A 27,169-nucleotide genomic window follows, 5' to 3' on the forward strand; every position below is an offset into this window, starting at 1 on the left:
GGGGCTTGCTGGGTGGATCCAAGTCAGGATGTATGCTGGAGCCTGTCTCTCTGCCTCTCCGATCCTCCTACCTCTCAATTAAAAAACATAATAATCTTGAAATCATAACACTATTAACACATTAAAGCTCAAACATTGTTTTCCCTTTTTTTATGGTAATTGTATATAGATGTAATTCTGGGTTAAATAATTACTTAGTTTACTTATTTTATTTTCCCCTTTAGTCTTATTTTCATAGTAATTTGCAATACAGTTCGGTTTATATGTTTTGTTTTATTTTATCTTTATTCACGACATCTTTTTTTTCTTTTGCTTTTTTGAAGACTATTTATTTTAGAGGAGAGAGAGGGAGAGAGAGAATGTGGTGCAGCAGGAAGCATCAACTACAATAGGTGCCTGACCAGCAATGCCCAGAGTTTTGAACCCATGACCTCAGTATTCCAGGTCAACGCTTTATCCAGTGTGCTACCACTGGTCAGGCTCATCATCTCTTCTATTTATTTTTTAGTGGCAAAAGACAACAGAGTCAAAAACTATATAAATAATCATACTTATCTTATCATTCTTCTGCCTCACATTCTGTAGGTAAACAATGTCATTAGTTTCTATTTGTTCTTTCTGTGGCTCTCTTTGTTGAAATAGGCAGACATGTACATTGTATTTTTCTTTCATTTTACATAAAAGGTAGCATGTTGTAAGTACTGCTTTACGCATTGCTCTTTTCCCATTTAATAATTATTCTGATAATTCTCCATATAGATTCATAGACATCATCGTTCTTAATTTTTCACATTTGCGATATACTTAAATGTATTCATATTCTTCAGTGTGTTCTTTAGGGGTTGCAAATGAGATATGTTTGATGAGTGTCCTTAATGGCCGTGAAATGTAGATACAAAAAGCTAGAATGGTAAATTTTATGTTTTGAATACTACAATGCAATTTAAATAATTAAGGAGAATGTAAAGTGTAATGTTAACAAAGCACAGAAAAAAGTTATAAAATTATAATAATAATGAATGATTAGTAAGTTAAGGAGGGGTGATGGAGTAAGTAACCAAATATGTTTTTAATAAATAAAAAGGAGGAAAGCAAGAGAATAAATATGAAACAGGTGTGTAAAATAGCCTAATGCTAGAAATATCTCCTAATTATACATGAAGTAGGCTGTTGTTAAATACATTTATAAAAGTCCCCTCTCCCTATTTTAAGAAGCTTCACTTTGGAGCACCTGCACATTTTTATATTGTAATTATTATTACCCTGGCTGATTGCAGTATACCAACATGATGCCATTCACTGTGAGTTGGGAACATTGAACCAAGTCAGCTTAAAGCCAGTGTAAGCCAGCATAAAGAAAATCAGCTCAAAAAAAGAGTAGGGTTAATCAAGAGCATATCATGATGTTAAATCAGTGCGTCCCCACGACAGATCCAAAAACTAAAGTATCTCAAGGGAAAAAAGACAAATTCACATTTTTATTTGTGCAGTGTTTTGCATAACTTTGCATACATCAAAGAAGACAAGATGAACAAAGAAAAATATTAATTAGGAACAATTATTAACAAACTAGTTGGCAAACTTGACACAATGACATAATAACAACACTTATACATGAAAACAGAATAGATATTTTATTAAAGTTATATGGAGATGTCAACCATATACTATTTTAGAAAATAGAGCTCATTGTGCTCCTGACTGCACACTAACCCTGTTGACACACATTTCCAAGGCCTGTTTGATGTCTCTGTTCCTAAGGCTGTAGATGAAGGGGTTCAGCATGGGGGTAACTACCGTGTACATGACCGAAGCAGTGATGTCTTTGAAATCCAACGAGGAGGAGAAAAAGTAAACACCTATAAGTGTCCCATAGTATAAGAACACCACAAAGAGATGGGAGCCACAGGTAGAAAAGGCTTTATAGAGTCTCTTAGTGGAGGGGACCCTCAGGATGATGGTCCCTATATGGACATAGGAGCTTAAAATAATACACAAAGGCAGAATTGAAAACAATCCTCCCGCAGTGAAGATGACCAGCACATTGAGGGAGGTGTCAGAGCAACTCAGCTTCAGGAGCGCAGTGAGTTCACAGAAGAAGTGGCTGATGGTGTTGTTGGCACAGAAGGACAGTCGGACCAAGAGGAGGGTGTGTAACAGGGCACTGCCACAGGACAAAATCCAGGAGCCAGCCACCAGCAGCACACACAGCCCCTCTCTCATGATGGTGGTGTAGCATAAAGGGTGACAGATGGCCACATACCTGTCATATGCCATTGCTGCCAGGAGGAAATTGTCAATACTAGCAAAAAACATGAAAAAATACATCTGAGCAATGCATCCCACATAGGAGATGGATTGTTGCCGAGTCTGCATGTTCGTGAGCATCTTTGGGACAGTGACGGATGACAGAGAAATGTCAGAGAAGGCCAAGTGGCTGAGGAAGAAGTACATGGGCGTGTGCAGGCGGGAGTCCAGCCTGATGAGCAGGATGATGAGCAGGTTGCCCAGCACCGTGGTCAGGTACATGCCCAGGAACAGGGTGAAGAACCCGCGCTGCTGCCCTGGCCGCATGGGGAGCCCCAGGAGGAGGAACTCGGACACGCTGCTCTGGTTCTCAGGCCCCATGCTGCTCCCTGTCTGCTGGGAGGAAGGAGGTTTGGGACTCTCAGCAACCTGGAAAGGATGACCAGGACCATCACATCTCATACTGTAATTCTCCAGGAAAACCATGAATTTTTAGTACCCATGTATTAATTTCTCACACCTGTGGATGTATATACATTTTTGCTTTATTTCAGTTTGGTTATAGAAAACATCACGCCCCAAAGAGCCAATAAAACTTTATTAGACAGACAAGGGTGTGTTCACTGTTTCATACACCATTATTTATTGAACATGAGTTTGTGGCTGGACCCCACTAAAAACAGAGATGTTGCAATGAACAAAAAAGCAAAGTCCCCACTTCTGTGAGGTTAGATCGTGATGGGCATGGAGGGATCATTTCTTCCCCAGGCCAGAGCCACACCACACTGACTCACTGTGGCAGAAATAGAATTGATCCTCTAAACTGGTATCAGTTGTTTCTACCTTAAAAACCATAAGACTCCAGCCTGACCTGTGGTGTTGGCAGAGTGGATAGAGCATCCACCGAAGACACTGAGGTTCCTGGTTTGAAACCCCGAGGTCACCAGCCAAAGTGCAGGCTTTTCATCTTGAGCACTGGATTGCCAGCTTGAGTGTGAGTTATTGATGTGGTCCCAATGTCACTGACTTGAGCCCAAGGTCACTAGCTTGAAGTCAAATTAGTAGAAGCAATCAATAGACAACTAAATGAAGCAAGTAAGAGTTGGTGCTTCTCATCTCTCCCCTTCTCTCTCTCTCTCTGTCATTCCTCTATGTCTCTCCAAAAAAAAAAAATATGGAGAGAGAGAGAAAGAACCTTCAGTGCAGAGTTGACCTTGTTGGAGCACTGTCACACTCTAGTGAACCTGCCAGGTCCCATTGACCTACAGCTGTAAACTCATGGACACTCTTGAAACGGGTGGCCATTTAAAGCCACTTGATGCCTGAATAGCTCTGAAACTAGAATAGTCTTCAAAATATCTTTCATAATAATGCTCAATATTTTGGTCAACATTTGGGTACTGAGCTGAAGACTTTACGTACGACTCCTGAGTAAATCCACAGAACTGCTTACTTTCCCAGAGTCTAAGATATCTTCATAGCAGCACTAAAGATATGTGTTCTTTCAACTATTTTAGTTTTTAAGCAATAGAAACATAAATGACACGAATGTTGCAGGTACACAACTGTGCCATAGGGGACAGAAGGGCACACAGAGATGTATATATCTATATCTATGAAATATATGATGTGTAATGTATATAACTTGATATATATGTACTACCATTTTCTATAAATTAAAAATTATTACTGATTCGTGGGGTTCAGTCTAACGTGTCTGTGTGACCAGAACCCACGCTCCTAACCATCACACATGGGAATGTCCCTTTTGTTGGTCAGGGGAGCCAAGCACAGTATATTATTTTATAACTGTGAGGACACAAAGTTGTCCAAAATTTTCTTACTCCTTTTCCTAGATAATTAAATTCCTACATATTTATCATTTTTTCAGCTGACAAAACATTCTCAAATACAATGACCTCTCTTTATACAATAAAGTTCTACTGAAGGTATCTGTAAGATTCACGAGACAAACCTAATTCTTTCCTTTTTATACATGTGGAAACTGAGACAAAGGATTTAATTACTTTTCCAACATTTCACTGCAATTTTTTTTGGTTTTTGTTTTTTCTACTTTTTATTTGAGGGTTCCTAATGAGATTTTGTTTGAGAAAAGTAAATGAGTTCTTATGAAAACATTTTTCAAACCAATTGATTAGACTGAGTGTACAGTCATTATTCCCAGTCACACCTGGGCCTCCCTGTCGCAGTTCAGCAGCAATGAGTCTATTATGGGGTCTCGAACAGGAAAAGGTATGAAATTGAATAAATGATAGAGACTTAAAGATGGGTTCGGGAGGACAGCATGGCGAACAGTCTCTACTGCTCTTAAGCTGATGCAATGGTGGCCCCCAGAAGCGCATCCATATTTATTCATGGTAAAAACATGGTACATTAGCAATTCAGTTGTTTCAAAGACAACTCAAAGACAACACCCACCATACCATTCATATCTAACTTTACACCAATAAGAAACTAGCTTCCCGCCTCTTCTGGAGAACATGGGTGGGACAAGCGAGAATCAGGCATAGCTCTTTGTTAACTAGGCAGGTGAGGTGGGGGGTTAAGCCCAGCACCTCTGTCCCCAAGATATCCAGATTGTAAAGATACCCTGTTTATTTCGGTCCCCAACATCTCTCTTCATATACATTATTAGTGATGATTCCATTAAAAAGAGAATAGGCAGATAGCATTAGGGAAGTTTAAGTGGTGGCTTTAAAATTTTTTGACAGCAATGCAAAACAATGTCTAGTGCAGTGGGGAAACCACAATGATTTCAAGCCTCTTACACTAAAGATTTATTCTGCAAATGGTGATAAAGTATCCTTTGATTTAAAATTTCACCATTAGATGATATCATCTATCAATTTTAAATCTAGAATGTTTTTACTTTTTTTGCCATAACATCTTAAACATAATAAATGGATAAATGACTTTATTAATAATTTTCTTTTCCTAATTCATAAAGTCAATTTTAATAGACTAGAACAGAATAAAATACCAAAATTCATCAAGTTTTTGCTTTGTAGCTCTTTTCTTCTGTTATGTGTTTGTATTTTTATATTGAATCACTGCAATTTGATAGTGATTCTGCCCAAAACTTCACACTGCTTGATGATGTCTGGAGTAGTTTTATTATTTGCATAGGATGTTTAATAATAAAGTAAAGAAATGGTTGCAAAATTGTAAATGACTCAGTCATGCTCCAGTACATGAACATGACAGAAAATCCATTTCAAGAAACAGGGACACACCAGTCAGAATGGTGCTCATCAACAAAACAACACAGAATAAGTGCTGGTGAGGATGTGGAGAAAAGGGAACCCTCCTGCACTGCTGGTGGGAACGCAGACTGGTGCAGCCTCTGTGGAAAACAGTATGGAGATTCCTCAAAAAATTAAAACTCGAACTGCCTTTCGACCCAGCTATCCCACTTTTAGGAATATACCCCAAGAACACCATAGAACTGCCCCAAAAGGAGAAATGCACCCCCATGTTTGTGGCAGCATTGTTCACAATGGCAAAGATCTGGAAACAGCCCAACTGTCCGTCAGAGGACGAGTGGATTAAAAAGCTTTGGTACATATATACTATGGAATACTACTCAGCTATAAGAAATGATGGCATCGGATCATTTACAATAACATGGATGGACCTTGATAACATTATACAGAGTGAAATAAGTAAATCAGAAAAAACTAAGAACTATATGAATCCATACATAGATGGGACATAAAAATGAGACTCAGAGACATGGACAAGAATGTGATGGTAACGGGGGGGTTTAGGGGGGAGAAAGGAGAGAGGGAGTGGGAGGAGGGGAGGGGCACAAAGAAAACCAGATAGAAGGTGACAGAAGACAATCTGACTTTGGGTGAGGGGTATACAGCATAATCAAATGTTGAAATAATCTGGAGATGTTTTCTCTCAACATATGTTCCCTGATTTATCAATGTCACTGCATTAAATTTAATAAAAATAAATATTTTTTAAAAAAAAGAAACAGGGAAATGCTTAGATTTTGATAATCTCAGCTTATAGTGCCCCAGAAGGAAGACACCTCAGGAAATACTTGAGATCATGGGTGCAGATCACACACACACACACACACACAGACACACACACACAGACACACACACACCATGTTTCACATTACTACTCACCTGTGCCCAAGTTCCTTTACTAAGGGAAGGACAGCCAATACATGGTTCAGCTAATAAACACTCATATACATACATACAATTAACACACAAAGTGAGACATACACAACGTACAAGTACCACTCACCTACAAACATACTCAGAATGCACATTGACACTTCTTATTCATTTCACACCTAGTGAATACTCAACCCACCACATATGCAGAACTCAGGCTCTGTACAAACACATCACCAGAAACACACGAGACCACACAGTATTCCAATATCTCACAACAATACACACCAACAAACTATGTACACCAAGCCACACTCGCTACACCATCAGCACTCCCGCCCCCTCTGACCCACCCCCTGCTGGGGGAGGGTAGTCAGCATGGAGCAGGTCCGCCTAGTCGGTCACAGATGTGGTCATTACACTACCATCTACGTGTCACATACACATGGTAACACACACACAGAAAAAGGCAAACAATACCACCTTCCTGCTGTCACACACAAGTGTCTCCCCCACAAACACAGCTCGCACGGGCAGCAGCACATGTTGTAGAGAGAGGTGTGAGCCCTCTCTAACCTTGGTCCCCTGTGAGGTCGGCATCTTATTGTCCAGCAGCTGAGACGACAATCTCACTCCTGATGCCCAGCTGTGCTGCAGGTGTTTATGGTCACAGGCATGAACCAGGAGTCCCTAGTCACACAGCAGGAGGTGTTCAGTTGGTCTATACCCACTAAAATAGGGCCTAGATAAGGTCAAACTCAGAAAGAGGGTCAGGATATGAGTTAGATACATAGCTCCCACCCCCCCCATTCACACAACAACACACACACACACAGAGCTATCAAACAGCATGTACATAAGCATACACTATATATGCAGACACACAGACACACACACACACACACAGTCATGGACACAGATTCGCACATGACCTGCTAGAACCCAAGCAGACCCATCGCCAAGGGCAGAGCCCCAGCCCCTCTGACCTGTGCCCGTCACTGCTGAGTCAGACCCCTTCTGCTCCAGACTGCTGCCGACTCCTCAGGTTTCTTCAGGAGGTCTTAGGTCCAGACAGAGAGAAGAAACATCTGTGGCCCTGGCCCTTCTAGACCTTCATTCTCCTCACCAGCTCCAGGGAAATGAGTCCAAGACAAGACTTAATTACTAACGAGAGACTAAAACCCAGTCCCCAGGCTTCGGGCTACTTTCTGACTGCCCTTTGGGGAGCGGTGTGTCCCAGAGCCAGAGGGACTGGAGTCCTGGGGGACAGTGTCCCTGATTCCACTGATGCCCTGGGCTCCTTTCTTCTCAGTCGGTGTTCCTGCTAGGACAAAGTGTTCTTCAACTTGTTATTTGGTAGTGATTTTAATTGTTTTTTATTATTTAGAAAATTATATTTAACAGGGTGACAGTGATCAACAAGTGTACATAGATTTCATGCAAATATCACTATATTATTTGAATAATCAATTATGTTGTATATACATCACCCAAAGCCCAATCATTTTCTGTCATCTTATATTTGTCCCTCTTTAGACCCTTCTCCCAACCCCCTCTCCCCTCCATCTTTCTCCCTTGGTAACCACTACATTCTTACCTACATCCATAAGTCTCAGTTTTGTGTCCCACCTAATAGACACACAGACCAATGAAACAGAATTGAGACACCAGAAATAGAACCACATATATATCAACAGATCATCTTTGACAAAGGTGCCAAAAACACAATGGAGAAAAGAAAGCTTCTTCAATAAATGGTGCTGGGAAAATTGGAAAGACATATGCAAAAGAATAAACCTTGACCACAGGTTGTCTCCCTGCACAAAATTAATTAAAAGTGGATCAAAGACCTAAACATAAGATCTGAAACAATAAATTACATAGAGGAAAACATAGTCACTAAACTCATGGACCTTGGCCATAGAGAACAATTTATAAATTTGACCCCAAAGGCAAAGGAAGTAAAGGCAAAAATAAATGAAAGGGACTATATAAAACTAAAACTCTTCTGCACAGCAAAAACTGACAACAAAACAAGCAGTGATTTTAAAAATATAGAAAAGTTGTGAAGAATTTCTGGACAGGCTTCACCCAGATTCCCCAATGGTTCCATTAACATTTTACTAAGTATGTCTTCTGTGTGAATGTACTTATATATCAATATGTATATTTCAGGCTTAGATTTTCAGCAGATGTGCCACAGTGCATATTATTAGTTATGATATTAATTTTCCTAATAATTCATGCTTTTATCCTTGATCAGCTGGTTAAGATGGTGTCTGCCTGGTTCTCTAGTATAAAGTTACCATTTTTTAAATACCATATGATCCCGCTCATAAGTGAAATCTAATGAACACAAGACACTGATGGACAAAGTAGAAACAAAGGCCTGGACACGTGGACCAGATACAGTCCTCAAAGGGGAGGGGTGGGGATGGGATGAAAGGAGAGGAAGGGATTAGCTAAGATAACATACACACATAACACGTGGGTACAGACAGCAGGGAGGCCACAGCCCGAGAGAAAGGGGTGAGGAGGTGGGGAGAGAAGTGCAGAGTGGGGGAGATGGGGGCAGAGAGAGACCTGCATGGGGCCAGGGGTGCACGTGCTATATGTAGATGGGGTGATATTGAGATGGACACATGTGGTTTGGGGAACTACGTTATCACAATAAATTAAAAATAAAAATTTAAAAAGTTATTCTTTTAACCTTGTCTTTTAGAGGTATCATTTGAGTAGATATGTTGAAACTATATGAACATAACTATTATAATTTCACCCACTATATTTAACACCTATTGGTGATTTTTGTGTGTGTGTGTGTGTGACAGAAACAGAGAGAGGGACAGATAGGGACAGACAGACAGGAAGGGAGAGAGATGAGAAGCATCATTTCTTCATTGTGGCATCTCACTTGTTCATTGATTGCTTTCTCATACATACCTTGACCAGGGGGCTACAGCAGACCAAGTGACCCCTTGCTAAAGCCTTGGGCTCAAGCTGGTGAGCCTTGCTCAAACCAGATGAACATGTGCTCAAGCTGGCGACCTCGGAGTTTTGAACCTAGGTCCTCCGCGTTCCAGTCCTATGCTCTATTCACTGCACCACCACCTGGTCAGGTGGTGATTCTCATATGAGAAAATTAGTGCACATGTGGTCGCCAAATGGCGATATTAATAATTCTATCATGTCTTCTATATTTATTAATTGTAATCTCCTGTAAGAAGGAATTTACCCTTACTCCCCACTCGTTTGCTTTTTATTTATTTTTTTATATCATTATAGACTCATAGATTCTTCTTATTCTCTGAGTTATAATCCATTACTGTTGTTATTCATTTTGAACTTTTGGTGTGTTCATTACTTATAGGGATATTAAATGATCTTAGGGAAGACAACTGGGAAATATATAGAAAAGAAACACAAGAAGTAAAAACTAGAAAGTAAGGAACTATGGGAATGTTTACCCATAGGAAATGGGTAAGGAGTGGGACAGAAAGATTATGGATGGGAACAGTGTAGATGCTGGCATAGAACATATACAGTTCTATCTATTTATACCTTTCTAAATCCATCAGTTCAAATTGATATGTCCAATTCTACTTTGATGGGAGAGAGTTCTTTCCATCCTCTCCTTCTCCATGTGCACAGCACCTTCCCTGAGGGAGGACTCACTCCTTTTCCTCTGTGTTTACTAATTTGCTGAATCCTTGGACTCATGGTGAGCTATTTCAGAATCTTGAAATCATATCACTGTTAATAACACATTATAGCTTAAAACTTTCCTTTTTTATTGTGATTGTATAAAGACATGATTCTGGCTTCAAGATTTACTTAAATTACTTATTTTATTTTCCCCTTTAGTCTAATCATGGTAGTAATTTGCAACATAGTTGGGCTTATTTGTTTTGTTTTATTCTGTCTTGCTCTATTCATCACCTTTCCTATGAATTTTTAGTAGCAAAACAAAAGATAGTCAAACTGTACAAATACTCATACTCTTCTTCTGATTCTTCTGGCCCACCTCCTGTAGTTACACAGTGTTATGAGAGTCTGTTTATTCTTCCTCTGTTTTTGTTTGCTGGAATAGGCAGACATATGTGCATTGTATTTTTTTTTCATTTTTACATGAAAAGTAGCATGCTATAAATGCTCCTTTATACTTTGCTCTTTTCCCATTTAACCAGGTAGCCTGATATTTCTCCATATTGATTCGTAGATACCTTGGTTGTTATTTTTTAACATCTGATATATAATTAAATATATTGATGTTCTACAGTGTGTTCTTTAGAGGTGGCAAATGAGATATGGGTGATGAGGGTCCTTCAGGTCAATGCATTTTATTTATTTTTTTTTTATAAATAAATTTTTATTAATTTTAATGGGGTGAAATCAGTAAATCAGGGTACATATATTCAAAGAAAACATGTCCAGGTTATCTTGTCATTCTGTTGTGTTGCATATCCATCACCGAAAGTCAGATTGTCCTCCGTCACCTTCTATCTAGTTTTCTTTGTGCCCCTCCCCCTCCCCCTCTCTTCCTCCTTCCCTCTCCCTTCTCTCCCTCCTTCCCTCCCTTCCCCCCCCCCCCCCCCCCGTTAACACCATACTCTTTCTTGTCCATGTCTCTTGGTCTCGTTTTTATGTCCCACCAACGTATGGAATCATGCAATTTCTTGTTTTTTTTTCTGATTTACTTATTTCACTCCATATAATGTTATCAAGATCCCACCATTTTGTTGTAAATGATCTGATGTCATCATTTCTTATGGCTGAGTAGTATACCATAGTGTATATGTGTCACATTTCTTTATCCAGTCTTCTATTTATTTTTACAGTGATTAAGGCCTTTAAGCAAACTCTTGGCCAATAAAGCAAGAATCCATAAAAGAGTAGTGTCCTTAACATGTTCACCAAGTTCAAGTTGGCACCAACACCATTCCAAATCCCTGCAAATGCAACCCAACCACAGTTCAGTCTGTTAGGAGCTGTCACAAGGAGCAGGAGTCCAGGAAAAGTCCACATCCAGGAAAAGTCTGCATGACACTGGAATTGTTGTCAGAATTCTATACTTTGCAGCTCACATCCAAGTCCCAATGACCGCTGCTTCTAGCTGGTAATGATTCAGGTAGACTGGAAAAGCCATCTGCAGCATGTGTGGAGATGGAGCTTCTGTTCTCCTCTGCCTGGAGAGATGAGACCAGGTTGCTTTTCCCTGGAGCTCTGTGACTGTGGTGTGGTAAAGAGAACCTTGGGATACACTTAGCTGGGTGGCAAAGGTAAATTCATAATAGAAGTTGGCAAAAGGAGGAAAGAGAGCTCTAAATTAGGAGTAGGTTCCAGCCTGAAATATGAGTGGGGCATTGAGGTAGGAGGAATAAAGGAAACACTATATATTAAACAAAGCAGCAGAAAATAGGAGTATTAGCACCCACAACAGAGATCTTCGAAGGAAGAATAAAAAACCTGACTATTCAGGCAAGACATAGTTAAGTGGCCCTTGTGCAAGTGAGATCAGTTTACCTGCTTCTTGGAAGAAATACCCTAGGCTCGTCCACAGTGTCATAGATGGGGCTGATGGCCCTGGGCACTTTCAGCCTTCATTGGCAAACCCCAGCATTCTGGGCAAGGTTAGGTCATAGGTGGCTGGAGCAGGGATGGAAGAGACTGAACCTTCCCTTACAGGAGCGAAGGGGATGCCTACCTTACAGTGTCCCTTTTTCCTCACAGCAAAGGCATGTAAGCCTGGCAGGCTTTAGCACAATGACCTTCCTATTCACTATTGAAGCAGGACCCAGATGGGATCCTATGAGACTCCTTTGGGGCGTTGGAGCCTTTAAGGGCATATCCTAAAAGCTGGTAGTTCACCTGATCTCTATTGGGCTTTTTCTGCCTCTTGGTACCTTAAAAGCCATGCTCAGAAGATCTCTCTGAGGGATTTGAGGATCCCCATCAGCCTATATAAACCTTTTCCATATATCTGGAGCTATTTGGAAAAAGACAAAACAGTGTTATTAGCTGGATCAAATAAAAGAAGGTAGAAGTTTGCAGGAGAAAAAGATTTGGCATCTCCTGTTCATAAACATTCAAAAGAAATTTAAAAATTTTTAAGTAAAAAGCATGATATGGTAAACCCATATGAGTTCCAGGATATGACTCTCCCCTTTTAGATTTTTTTAAATTGACCTTAAATATTTGCTGGGTACACTTTAATAATACCTTGACTTTAAAGATTGTAAGAAATACCCATAATTCAAAAGGTTTGACAAAATACAGTAAATGCTTTTGCTAAATATGCAGGAGCATTGTCAGTTTAACCAGTTTAGGGAATCCAATAATAGAAAAATGCATACAGACAATGAGCTATAACATGCTTAGCAGCCTTTCCTGTTCTGACAGAGGTTACTATAAATCCAGAATAGGTATCCACTGTAACGTGGACATAGGACTGTTTACCAAATGAAGGTATATGAGTAACATCCATTTGCCAAAGTTGTCCTGGGAGGAGTCCTCCAAATGAAGGGACAGACTGTAATATAGGACCCCTTGGACAGGATTTACCAGTCTGCTGTGCTACTTCCCAAGAAAGTTGAAACTGTTTACACAGGGCTGCAGTGTTCTGGTGATGAATAGTATGAGACTGAATTGCTCGATCTATCATGGTTGCTCCAAATAATTTTCTTTTGGGTAGTTTGATCAACAAGGGCATTCCCTTGTGCTAAAGCTCCAGGGAGCATCAAGTGAGCTCGAGTATGTCCTATAAAACATGGAGCTCTATGTTGACATACAAGTCTTTGAAGAAGGAGGAACTGCTGAAATAGTTCATCAGCAGTTGTCCCTAAGACAGCAGTCTTTTTAGTGGAAACAACCATAAGTAAATATTTGCTGTGTGTATATGGATTAAAGGAGGAATATGGCAAATGCTGAAAAGCCAAGATAATGTCATGTAATTCTAGTCTTTGAGCTGATTTTATGTTGACTGTTTCAGTATAAAGTTGTCCATTGATTTGCAAATGTGATTTGCCATTTAGTGGAAGTTTCCCAGAGTCATTGTTGTTGATCTTTTGAAAAAAGGAACCACAATAATTTTGAGGCTCAAAACCTATAAGCTGTAAGGGTCACCTATGCCCCTTGATAATCCAGGAGGTGACAAGATCAAAATATGGAAGTGTATTCCATGGGCTATTAGATGGTTCAATGTGCCCAAGCTGTAGCTGCTCTTGTACCAATTGAACAGCTGCCCTAAGTTTCTCCTGAGGAAGGGGCCATTGGTCTACCCATACAGGATTATCTGATTTCCAAGTAATTGGGTCTGCACAATGCATTATTGAGGTAGCAGGAGCTACCAAGGCCCCTATGCTAAATCTTGATATCCTAATCCACACCTTCTGGTATTGGGTGCCACTTCTATGTGGGTGAGAATTCCTCGCTGTTCTTTCCCTACTCCCTTAGTGGGCAAAAATCCCCGAGCAAGCATCTGAGCACTGACTAGACCATTAGGACTGACAAGCAACGCTTCCGTATTTTTCAAAACATCTCTACTCCACAAATTAACTGGCCATCCAGGGAGCACATAAGGCTTAAAAAATCCAGAATGACCTCTTAATCTTCCCAATGTAAAAAACTAGAACTTCGTTGAGGGAATTTACTCTGCCCTATACCTTGTAATTTTGCGGCTGCTGCATGAGTGGGCCAGGAAGGAGGCCAGTGTAGCTTAGCAATAACAGATACATCAGCTCCAGTATCTAAAAGTCCTTTAAATTTATGCCCATGTATTGTTAGTTCCATTTCAGGGTGTTCCTGACCTATTTTTTTTAATCCAATTGGCAAAATCAGAGGAGCCTAATCACCAATTTTCTTGGGGCCCCTTTTGCAGGATGTGGCCTGAGAAGCAGAAATAGCATCCTTATACTATTCTTCTAACTGCCTGGATTAGCCCTGAGACAAATTCTTTTTTTTTTGATTAATTTTAATGGGTTGACATTGGTAAATCAGGGTACATATGTTCAGAGAAAACATCTCTAGGTTATTTTGACATTTGATTATGCTGCATTCCCATCACCCAAAGTTCAATGGATTCTAGACATCAATAAGAAAAAGTGGTAAATTTTTTGTTTTGAATATTAAAATGCAATTTAAATAATTAAGGAGAAAGTAGAAAGTAATGTGATCACAGAGCACAGAAAAGAGTTATAACATATTTATATAATAATAATGAGTGACTAATAGGTTGAAGAGAGATGATGGAGTGACAAAATATATATTTAATAAATAGGAAGGAAAAAGGCAAGAGAATAAATGTGAAACAGGTGTATATAATAGAAAACATAATAATACAGAAAATAGAAATTCAAATATATTATGACACCCAGATGTCAGTAGGTAAAATTCTCCATAAATATACTAATGGTTGTTCTGAATAAAAGCAACAAAATCTAACTTTAAATGATTAACAAAGGACACTGCACAAAGATAAGCCCATAAAAACATTACAGTGATGAGAAAGGAATACCACGTAAACATTAACCTCAAGAAAGCTGCTTCATTACTTCTGATACTATTATAGCCTTTCTATCTATGTATATCTCTATATGTATCTAGATCTATAGTTAATAGTAGTAATATAGTAATATCAGAATAGGTAAGAATTTTAGGTAGGACCCATTGGTACAAATATCTCCTAATTATAAATGAAGTGTTATATTGCTAAATACTTTTATAAAAGTCACCCTCTCTCTGTTTTAAGAGGCCTCACTTTGTAGTAACGACACATTTTCATAGTGTAGTTATTCATTTTTTAAAAATCTTTTTTTTCTTTATTCATTTTTAGAGAGGAGAGAGAGAGGGAGAGAGAGAGAGAGAGAAGGGGGGAGGAGCTGGAAGCATCAACTCCCATATGTGCCTTGACCAGGCAAGCCCAGGGTTTCGAACCGGCGACCTCAGCATTTCCAGGTCGACGCGTTATCCGCTGCACCACCACAGGTCAGGCCATAGTGTAATTATTCTTACTATGGCCGATTGTGATCTATCTACACGATGACATTGAGTATGAGTTGGAAGAATTGCACCAAATAAGCTGAAAGCCAGTGTGAGCCAGCAAAAAGGGTTCGGTATAAGAAAAAAAAGAGAAAGAAAGCAGGTTTCATCAGGAGCATATCTTGAAGCTAAATCAGTGTGTCCTCACAATACATTATACACGAAAACTGACCTATCTCAAAAGAAAAAGGACAAATCGGCACTTAAAATTATGCAATGTTTTGCATTGTTCACAATAGCCAAGATCTGGAAACTGCCTAAGTGTCCGTCAGTGGACAAGTGGATTAAAATGCATGTGGTACATATATATAATGGAATAATATGGGGCCATGAAAAAGAAGGAAATCTTACCTTTTGCAACAACATGGCTAGACCTGGAAACTATTATGTTAAGTGAAATAAACCAGGCAGAAAAAGAAAAATATTATATGACCTCACTCATTTGAAGAATCCAATGAACATTGTGAACTGAGGAACAGAATTGAGACAAAAGAGAGATCAAAGGGACCAGAGGAAAAGAGGACAAAGGGAAAGGGGATGATAGAATGGGATAAACCTGAAGGGAAGGCAGGGACTGAGCTATGAGGAGGGGGACAAGGGAGATGTTGAGGGGAATATGTGGGAGGGAGGATGCATTCGGGGCAACACTAGAATCTATGTAAAATAAGTTAAAATCATTTAAAAAATTAAATAAAATTATGCAATGTTTTGCTTAAGATTTTGCATATTACATAGAGGAGATGATGAAAAAAATATTAATCAGAAATGTTATTATTAACGATCAAGGTGTTAATTAAAAACACTTATTCATGACAACAGAATGCTTACTCTATTAAAGTTATATGGAGCTGTCAACCATACAGGAGCTATATCTTACTTTTTCCTGACTGCAATAAGAGGATGTAGTGATTGCCACTTAAAGAAGTTAACCCTGTTGGCACACATTGCCAAGGCCTGTTTGATGTCTCTGTTCCTCAGGCTGTAGATGAAGGGGTTCAGCATGGGGGTAACTACCATGTACATGACCGAAGCAGTGATGTCTTTGGAATTCCATGAAGAGGAGAAAAAGTAAACACCTGCAATTGTCCCATAGTATAAGGACACCACTAGGAGATGGGAGCCACAGGTGGAAAAGGCTTTAAAGAATCTCTCAGTGGAGGGGATCCTCAGGATGATGGTCCCTATATAAACATATGAGCCCAAAATAACACACAATGGTAGAAATAAAAGTATTCCTCCCTCAGTGAGGATAACCAGTTCATTGAGGGAGATGTCAGAGCAACTCAGCTTCAGGAGCGCAGCGAGGTCACAGAAGAAGTGGCTGATGGTGTTTTTGGCACAGAAGGACAGTCGGACCAAGAGGAGGGTGTGCAACAGGGCATTGACACAGGGCACAATCCAGGAGCCAGCCACCAGCAGCACACACAGCTCCTCTCTCATGATGGTGGTGTAGTATAGAGGGTGACAGATGGCCACGTACCTGTCATATGCCATCACTGCCAGAAGGAAATTGTCTATACAACCAAAAAGCTGGAAAAAATACACTTGAGCAATACATCCCAGATAGGAGATGGATTGTCGCCGAGTCTGCATGTTCATGAGCATCTTCGGGACAGTGACAGATGACAGAGAAATGTCAGAGAAGGCCAAGTGGCTGAGAAAGAAGTACATGGGCGTGTGCAGGCGGGAGTCCAGCCTGATGAGCAGGATGATGAGCAGGTTGCCCAGCACCGTGGTCAGGTACATGCCCAGGAACAGGGTGAAGAACCCGCGCTGCTGCCCTGGCCGCATGGGGAGCCCCAGGAGGAGGAACTCGGACACGCTGCTCTGGTTCTCGGGTCCCATGCTGCTCCCCGTCCGCTGGGGAGGAAGGAGGTTTGGGACTCTCAGCAACCTGGAAAGGACACCCAGGACCATCATGTCTCATGCTGTCATTTTCCAGGAATACCATTCTTTTTAAACACACACACAGAATAATTTATGACACCTGTAGGAGTGTGTGTCCTCGCTCTGTCCCACAGTGGCTCCAGGAAAATATTACACAGAATTCAGAGGGCGTTCACTGTTGCACTCAGCAGTATTTCTAGAACACAGAATCTCTGTCTGGACCTCTACCGAGGACTGAGATGGAGCAGTAAACAACAACAACAAAAATGCAAGGTCCCCACTTCTGTGAGGTTAAATGGTGATGGGCATGGAGGGACAGTTTTCATCCCAGGCCGGAGCCACACCACACTGACTCACTGTGAGAGAAATAGAGGATGAGCCCGGAAAACTGCTATCAGTTGTTTATGCCTTAAAGTAACATGAGACTCGGTGCTGACTGGAGAGTTCTCACACACTCCTGTGAACATTTTGAGACCACTGACATGCATCTGTAAACTCATGATATTCTGGAAGTGAGAGGCCATTAAAAGTCATTGATACCTGAATAGCTGTAATGCTAGAGTAGTCCACCAACTCCCTTTCAGAATAATGCTGAACACTTTGGTGGACATTTGGGTACTGGGCTGAGGACTTTACCTACCTTTCCTGATAAAGTTCACAACACACATCAGCCTCCATTCCCAGAGTTAAACACCTCTTCACAGTGACACGATGCACCTGTATTCTTTCACTATTTTAATTTTTAAGAAATGGAAGCATAAAAGATGTAAATTCTGTCAGCATACAACTGTACAGTCTGGGTTAGAATGGCACACATGTGTATCTGTATCTATAATATACGTGATACGTAATATATTAATATAATAATATATATATAAACATTTATTATAAATTAAAACTTGCCAAAATCTAGCTACCTGATGAGGTTCAGTCTAACATTTCTGAGTGATAGAATCCTCGCTCTTAACTAACACACACTGAAATTTTCTTTCTCTTGCTTAGGGAAGCCAAGTACAATATATTATTTCAGAGCTTTGAGGACACAAAGTTATCCATAATTTCCATAGTCCTCGTTCTAGATAATTTTGCTCCTTCTCATTTATATAGTTTGTATCTGACAAAATATTCTCAAATACATCAAGTTCCATTTGTACAATAAGCATGTACCTGGGCCTCTGGAGATTCACCAGACCAGAGTCCTTTCCATGTTATAGATGGTGAAACAGAGGGCAAAGGACTTCAGTAACTTTCCCAAGATCTCCCATGTTTATAGGATTCTGCTGAATAACTTCACAGAGCATGATTGCTGGGTGTATATATATATATTTTGCCTTCTATATTTAAAAAATTAATATAAGATTTAAAAATTCATAGTGATTCAGTCACACAGAGGTACCTGAAAATAACAGGTCTGTTTTAAGAAACAGGGAGATGCTTAGGGTTTGGATAGCTCAGCTGATGGAGCCTCAGAAGGAGGACCCCAAAGGAAAATACTTGAGGTCATGGGTGCAGATCACGCAGACATGAACACGCACACACACACACACACACACACACAGTCATGGACACAGAGTCCCACATGACCCGCTAGCACACAGGCAGACCCATCACCAAGGGCAGAGTCCCAGCCCCTCTGACCTGTGCCCGTCACTGCTGAGTCAGACCCCTTCTGCTCCAGACTGCTGCCCGACTCCTCAGGTTTCTTCAGGAGGCCTTAGGTCCAGACACAGAGAAGAAACATCTGTGGCCCTGGCCCTTCTAGACCTTCATTCTCCTCAGCCAGCTCCAGTTAAATGAGTTGAAGACAAGACTTAATTACTAATGAGAGACTGAAACAAAGTCCCCAAGCTTTGGGCTAATTTCTGACTGCCCTTTGGGGAGCTGTAGCCAGAAGGATTGGAATCTTAGGGGACAGTGTCCCTGATTCCACTGATGCCCGGGGCTCCTTTCTTCTGGGCATTGTTCCAGCAGGTTAAGGGACTTTTTATATTTTTATTTTGAAATGATTTAAACATACAGAAGTGCTGTAAAAATGATACAAACTATTCCAGAAAGGCTTCATCCAGATTCCCCAATGGTTAGATTAACATTTTACTACATTTCTTTTCTATGTATATGTATGTATGTATTAATTTCTTAAGTTACTAGATATTTTATTTATGATCAGTTGTTCGAAGGTGCTGTCTGCCTGGTTCTCTACTGTAAAGTTATCATTTTTTTTTCTTTTTAAAAAAATTTTATTTAGAAAATTAAATTTAACAAGGTAACAATTTGATCAATTAAAGTACATGGATTTCAGGTAAACATTTCTATAACTTTTGAACTGTTAATTTTGTTGTATCCTCATTACCTAAAGTCAAATCATTTTCTGTCAACATACATCTGTTTCTCTTCACTCTACCCCTACTCCTAGCCCCCCTCTCCCTCTCGATCCCCCTGGTAACCACTTCACTTTTATCTATGTCCGTAAGTTTCAGTTTTATCTCCTATCTATATGTTTGAAATCATATGGCTCTTAGCTTTCTCTGATTTACTAATTTCACTCAGTATAATGCCATAGTACCCATAGCAATATACTAATTTAATGCAATTCCTATAGAAATTCCAATGTCATTAATTAAAGACATAGAAGAAAAAATCACCAGATTTGTATGGAACTATGAAAAACCCCAAATAGCTAAAGCAATCATGAGGAAAAAGAAAGAAGCCATTGGTATCACACTACCTGACTTCAAATTATACTATAGAGCCACAATAATGAAAACAGCATGGTACTGGCAGAAAAACAGACATACAGACCAGTGGAACAGAATTGAGAGCCCAGAAATAAAACCACCTATATATGGACAAATAGTCTTTGATTAAGGAGCAAAAAACACAAAATGGAGACAAGAAAGCCTCTTCAATAAATGGTGCTGGGAAAATAGAAACCACATACAAAAAATACCATTTGCTTAAAGTCACTATTTTAAGCTTGTGATCAATAAGAATAATTTAGGTAAGATACTTTGATACTATATAAACATAACTTTTTCTTTATTAAACTTTTGCCCACTAAATTTAACATTCATTGGGGATTCCCAAATGACTAAATAATTGCAAATATGGTGCCAAATGGAGATTTTTCTAATTCTATATTTTATTCTATGTTTATTAATTGTAGTCTTCATAATAAGGAACTAACTGTTATTCCTACTTCTTTGATTTTATTTATTTATTTATTTATTTATTTATTTATTTATATCATTATGGACTCATGGATACTTTCTCTCTGAGCTATAATCCATTACTATTGTTATTCATTTTGAAGCTTAAACTGTGTTCATTTTCTTCCAGGATTCTCAACTTTCTCAGAGAAGCCAACTGGGAAATGCATATAAGAGAAACACAAGAAGTAAAAACTGGAAAGTGAGAAACTAAAGGAATGTTGATCCACAGGAAGTGGGTCAGGAATTGGACAGGAAGAATGGGGGATGGGAACAGTGTAGATGTTGACATAGAACATAGAAATTTCTATCTACTTATATTATACATTTTAAAACTCATGAATTTGAATTGATATCTCCAGTTCAAAGTTAACACCATAGAGTTCTTTGCAGCCCCTACTTCTCCGTGTGCACAGCACCTTCCCCAGGAGTGGGGACTCCCTCCCTCTCCCTCAGGGTCACTTATTTGCTGAATCTTTGGGTGCCTGGGGAAGGGTTTCAGAATCTTGAACTCATAGCACAATTAACAGCATGATAAGTACAGCTTAAAACTTTGATTTTAGTTGTTTTTTCTTAATAGTTGTAAGAGTATTAGACATAATTTTGGTTTCAAAAATTATTTAGATTACATATTTTATTTTCATTTTTAGTCTAATTATGGCATTAATTTGAAATGTGGTTTGGTTTATTTGTCTTGCCTTATTCTATTCTGCTTTATTTACCATCTATTTTATTATTATTTATTCATTACTTTCTTCTTCTTTTTTCAAGTGAGAGGAGGGGAGTTAGAGACTATGCCCTGACCAGTATCCACCTGGTGACGCCCATCTGGGGCTAATGCTGTGCGCATCTGGGGCCATGCTTGTAACCAAGCTATTTTTTTAGCACCTGAAGTTAAGGCTCCATAGAGCCATCTTCAGCATCTGGAGCCAATGCTCTTGAACTAATCGAGCAGTGGCTGTTTAAGAGGAAGAGAGAGGATAGGATGACGTCAGAGTAATGGCATGGTAGGAAGCAATACCGATAAAACTCAACAAGATCTTCAACTGGAAACAGAAAAATCTATCCTTGGAGCCTCCAGATGTTTCATAATACACCTGAAGGTATGGTCGAGTGAAAAATTGGCTAAATATATAATCAAACCCCGAAGGAAATAGGGAGTAAGAAATACTCCGCCTTCCTCCCTAACCTAAATAGGGCTGCTTTCACTGGAAATTGAGAGTACAGAAACTGAGGCAGGCAAAGGGGGTGAATAGATCCAGGCCGTGGCACAAATGGCCGAACCAGGCTGTGGCACAGAGATTCAAGCCTAGGAAAAACTGTGCCTGTGGCAACCCAGGCAATACAAGCTAACACTTGTGCCAAACCCAGATAAAGAAAGACAAATGGGGCAGCCATTCACCCCAATCACCTGGTCAGCGCATGCAGATAGTGGGTGAGAGATTCCTCTGAAAGCCCCAGGAGTGGGTGCCTGTGTTATCCCACAGAGAGGCAGAGTCAGAGGCCTTTGTGTGGGCTAAATAGCAGAATCTCGGGACCACCCCAGTGCCCTGGAAAAGCCATGCATGGGGAGGGAGGGAGAGCTAATTCCAACACTGGAACTTCTCTGTGTGGGCTGAGGTCTCTCTCGGAGTGAGAAACAGCCGGCCTGATATCCTGGTCAGCGTGCGCAGATAGTGGGTGAGAGATTCCTCCAAGCGACCCGGGAGTGGGTGCCCATGTTATCCCACAGAGGGGCAGAGTCAGAGGCCTTTGTGTGGGTGGAAGCCCCACCTGATTATGCTAGCAGCTCTGACTGACTGAGCCTTACCCAGAGCCCTGTGCTGAGTGGGAATAGAGTGGGGAGTTGCCAGCTCTTTGAGCCTCTTACTATCCAGGCAGAGGCAGCAGAAACCCCATAGCTGGATTACCAGGCTACTAACTGAGGAAGGAAAGACGAGGAGAGAGGATCCGGGAACACAGACTCTCTCACTGTTGGAGCCTACAAATGCTAATGAGCCTCGACTGCCAACGAGACTGAAGCCCAATACATGACATTGCCATAGAGATTTATCAACTGCAAACCTCTACCTGAGCGTGCCACAGGGGCAGAACCCGGGGTACAGAGTCACCGACCAGGAAGAGGAAGAGAAAAGAAAAAGCAAAAAGAAAACCTCTCAAAATCAAGAATAATCCACAGACTTTATCACCTATTCCATTTTATTTTATTTGTTCGTTTGTTTCTCTTATCTTCATGTCTTGATTATTTTTTCTCTTCCAATTTGGTCGTTTAATTCTCTGCCGGTCTTACTCTCTCCTCTCCTTGAACTACACTACCCATAAGTGTTACATCTCCCATTATCTTTTCTTTCCTCTTTCTTTCTCTCTATGAGGGTTACACTCCAAAACTCTTAACTCTCTCTCTCCTTTTTTTTCTTTTTTCTTCTTTTAGTGGTTCTCTCTTTCTTTTTCTTTTTTTTTCTTTCTTTCTTTTCTCCCTCTGTATTAGTTTCCTCCCTTCTCCTTTACATCTCCTCTCATTCAATCCTCAATAATGAACAAATTATCTTATCTGGGACTCAAACTTATGTTTGTGGCATTTTGGGTTTTTTTACTTCACTTTTTTAACTCACTAGCAGTGCACCCAACCCTGGCTCTCCATTTTATCTAGTTCTTGTTCCACTAAATACAATAGTAATTTTTAAATCCCCCCCATTTTCCTGTTTCTCTCTTATTCCTCTCATCATATCTCCTAGTTAACCAACACTTAAAAGCAAATCATTTTATTCTTGACCCAAATTTTTTTATTATTTGCATTTTGTGGGTCCATATCCCCTTCTTTTGTCCCTTTATTACTTCTCCCCAATTCAGGCCCTCCATTACAGGCATTGTTTGTTCTATTTAGTACAATATAATTCACAGTTTACCACAAGATTTTCTCAAGAAAGAGGGGAGAGGTGAGGAGAGAAAAAAAGAAGGGGGGAGGAATAATTTTTTTTCTTTTTTTAAAATTTTTAATTTTTAAAAGAAAACTTTATTTTTTATTTTTATTTTTTTAAACTTTTTATTCTTTATTAAATCTCATTAATACTATCAACAAAATCACCCTCAGCTGCCATTAAGGAAGAGAAAATCGAATATCATGGATACAAAAGAAAGAGAGGTAACACAGATAGATGAGGAAAAATCTATGGAGAAAAAATTTAATATATTGGAAATCTTGGTGTTAAATGACAGAGAATTTAAAATAGAAATCCTAAAAATACTCAGAGATATACAAGAAAACACAGAAAGGCAATTTAGGGAGCTCAGAAAACAATTCAATGATCACAAAGAATATATTACCAAGGAAATTGAAACTATAAAAACAAATCAGAGATGAAAAACTCCATTCATGAGCTGAAAAATGAGGTAACAAGCTTAGCTAATAGAACAGCCCAGATAGAAGGTAGGATTAGTGAAATAGAAGACAAGCAATTTGTGGCACAACAGAGAGAAGAAGAAAGAGACTCAAAAATTAAAAAAAAAATGAGATAGCCCTACAGGAATTATCTGACTCCATCAAAAAGAATAACATAAGAATAATAGGTATATCAGTGGGAGAAGAGAGAGAAAATGGAATGGAGAACATACTCAAACAAATAATAGATGAGAACTTCCCAAGTCTGTGGAAAGAACTTAAGCCTCAAATTCAAGAAGCAAACAGAACACCGAGTTTTCTTAACCCCAACAAACCTACTCCAAGACACATCATAATGAAATTGGCACAAACCAACAACAAAGAAAAAATTGTCAAGGCAGCAAGGGAAAAGAAGAATACAACATATAAAGGAAGGTCCATTGATTATCATTCGATTTCTCAACAGAAACTCTACAAGCTAGAAGAGAGTGGACCCCAATATTTAAAGCCCTGAAAGAGAGGAACTTTCAGCCACGAATACTATACCCATCAAAGCTATTCTTCAAATATGAAGGAGAAATAAAAACATTCACAGATACAGAAAAGATGAGGGAATTTATCATCAGAAAACCCCCACTCCAGGAATTACTAAAGGGGGTTCTCCAATCCGATACAAAGAACAAAAAATAAAACAAAGCCACACATAAAAGCTCCAAGAAGAACACAATAAAACCAAATTTAAACTGTGACAACAACAAAAAAAAAGGGGAGGGAGAAGATGGAGATTAACAGTAGCAGAGAGTGACGTCACGGAAATGGCACCGTGAGCAGCGCGTACAACAGATCTCCCCAAAATCTCAACTAGAAACAGAAAAATTTATCCTCGGAGCATTCTGGAGTTCCACACACACAGAAGGTGAAAGGGCTGTTATCACTTGAATCTGAGAGACGGGACGGAGCTGAGGGTGTGGAGGAAGCTAACTACCGCACGGACGGACATTCATTTAAGCTGAGGAGGGAGTGCACCTGTGGTGAGTCAACTCACGTGTGCAACTGCCTGCCCACACTTGGGGAGCAACAGCCTGTGCTGCTGCAAGCAGCCACCCGCATGCCGTGAGAAACCGTGTGCGCCCTGTGCCACCATCTGGTCGCAGAGCGAGAGTCCCCATCGGCCTGCACACTGTGAACGAGCGTCCCCAGCCACCGGCGTGCCCAGAGCACCCCATTTGCTCGCATGCCAGAGCATCCCACTTGCCCACACGCCCAGAGCACCCCACTCGCCCGCACACTCAGAGTACCCCATTCTCCCGCGCGACCAGTGCACCCCAGCCACCAGCGGCAAGGCAAGCGGGAAGGGTGCCAAAGCTATCTTCCCTATGCTGGAGCTTCTCTCTGAGGGCGGGGCACCTCACCCAGCCATTCAAGCTAACAATCAAGCGTTGGGGGAGGGGCACGCGGGCAGCTTGAAATCCTTTCTGGAGCACAGCTGAGGATCCAATCACTGAAATTAGCTTAACCCACAGTCTGCGCACCTCCCAACTGACCCACGGGGCTCTAATTGATAAGATCTCTCTCAGCTCAGGGATCCAAGACAAGAGGTGTGATATTTTTTAGTGCCTCTCGCTAAAGGGGTGGGGCAACTTCTGATTGACAGAGCCTCCATACTCAGGGATATACGCTAACAAGAGGGACTTGGCAGATGTTAAGATCTATACAGCAAGCAGTGACTAGTGCTTATTCTTACCAGCCAAAACAGGCTACAAAGTGTGGAAAGCCTGGGTTGAGTGGTCCAACTGAATGCTAGGCGCTGAACAGGCCTAGAGGCTTATTGAAAGTCACCTTGAGAACAAATGGCTCCCAGCCCCGCTTGATTAATCTGGAGGTTCTGACTGCCAGAGCCTTACCCAGAGCCTTGCTGAGTGGGGATAGAGTGGGGATTTCCCAGCTCTTTGAGCCTCTTACTCCCCAGGCAGAAGCAGTAGCAGCCTCATAGCTGGATCACCAGGCTGTTAATTCAGGAAGGGGAGACTAGGAGACAGGCTCTGGGAAAGCAAACTCTCTCATTGTTGGACCCTGCAAATACCAACAAGCCTTGACTACTGTAAAGCCAGGAGCCATGGCCAGCCAGGGCCACTATCACAGCAGCCTTCTGGCCCATGCAGGTTCGCATTGGATTCAGACAGTCGGTAAAGAAACAACGGAGCCAAAAACTGATGGGCCATAGTCATTAATCCTAGCTTGCACCTGGCGGGCAAGTAAAAACACACACTGGGCTCCAAAACCTACTCACATTCAGTGCTCACAAAGCCACTGACTTATCCGAGTTTCCTAGAATCAAAGGTTTCTAGCTCACCAACTTTATTCTCCTCAGTTCCCCATCTCCTTCCTTATCCCAGATACAAACTCGACACAAACTGGCATCTCACTCAGCACTCCACCATCTTGGCTGCTTTTCCTAGACACATGGCCTCTTTCTGCTCTCCTTTCTGCTCTCTCATGCTAATCATCCCAGGAACCAAGAGAGCAAACTCTCGTTCTGCCCCCCATTTTATATTGTAGCTTCACAACCTCTAATCTAATATACAAAATAGGGAAGTCTCTAATACAAAGTCATTTCTCTGAGGCATGATTGGATTGTACCACCCCACATCAAAAAGGGTGGGAAAGGCTTAATCCCAAAACCAAGCCCCAGGCTACAAGGATTCTCAACACACATTAATATCACCTGGGCGATGGCCTCACATGGGCAGCGCCATTTTTAACAAAGTGAGCATAATACATTTTATCTGCCCAACAACTACCATCGAGACTAAAGCCAATTATATGACATTGCCATAGAATCCCATCAACTGCAAATCCCTACCTAAGCATGACACAGGGGCAGAGCCTGGGGTACAGAGTCACTGACCAGGAAGAGGGAGAGAAAAGACAAAAGGAAGAAGTTAACCTCTCAAAACCAAGAAAAATTCACAGACTTTATAACTTGTTCCACTATTTTTTCATTGTTGTTGTTTGTTTCTTTTATCTTCTTGCCTATATTATTATTATTTCTATTTCTTCCACCTCGGTCCTTTTATTCTCTGCCCATCTTATTCTTCCTTTTTCTTGAACTACACTCTCCATGAGTGTTACATTTTATTTCTTTTCTTTGTCCTTACTCTCCTTTAAGGTTACACTCCAAAACCCTTAACACTCATTCTCTCCCTTTTGTTTTTTTTATTTTCCTTTTTTTCTTCCTTCATTTTTCCCTATTTCTT

General features: G+C 40.5%; 1 protein-coding gene across 1 annotated transcript; it reads right to left on the reverse strand.

Moving 5' to 3' along the window:
* Positions 1–1,686: 1,686 nt before the first annotated feature.
* LOC136322158 (olfactory receptor 1J4-like) lies at positions 1,687–17,285 on the reverse strand. Its single transcript, XM_066254314.1, has 2 exons — positions 16,789–17,285; positions 1,687–2,629 (listed from the first exon to the last, which is right to left on the reverse strand). The coding sequence occupies exons 1-2, from the start codon at positions 17,283–17,285 to the stop codon at positions 1,687–1,689; spliced, it is 1,440 nt and encodes a 479-aa protein (XP_066110411.1).
* Between the last annotated feature and the right edge of the window lie 9,884 nt (positions 17,286–27,169).

The sequence above is a fragment of the Saccopteryx bilineata genome, chromosome 2 (genome assembly GCF_036850765.1).
Source record: "Saccopteryx bilineata isolate mSacBil1 chromosome 2, mSacBil1_pri_phased_curated, whole genome shotgun sequence".
Taxonomy (NCBI): domain Eukaryota; kingdom Metazoa; phylum Chordata; class Mammalia; order Chiroptera; family Emballonuridae; genus Saccopteryx; species Saccopteryx bilineata.

Coding starts and splice junctions, on each gene's coding strand:
- LOC136322158 (XM_066254314.1), bottom strand. CDS start 17,285: ATGGGACCCGAGAACCAGAGCAGCGTGTCCGAGTTCCTCCTCCTGGGG. Junction 2,630..16,788: donor ACCCTCCTCTTGGTCCGACT/GTCCTTCTGTGC, acceptor GACAGGGAGCAG/CATGGGGCCTGAGAACCAGA.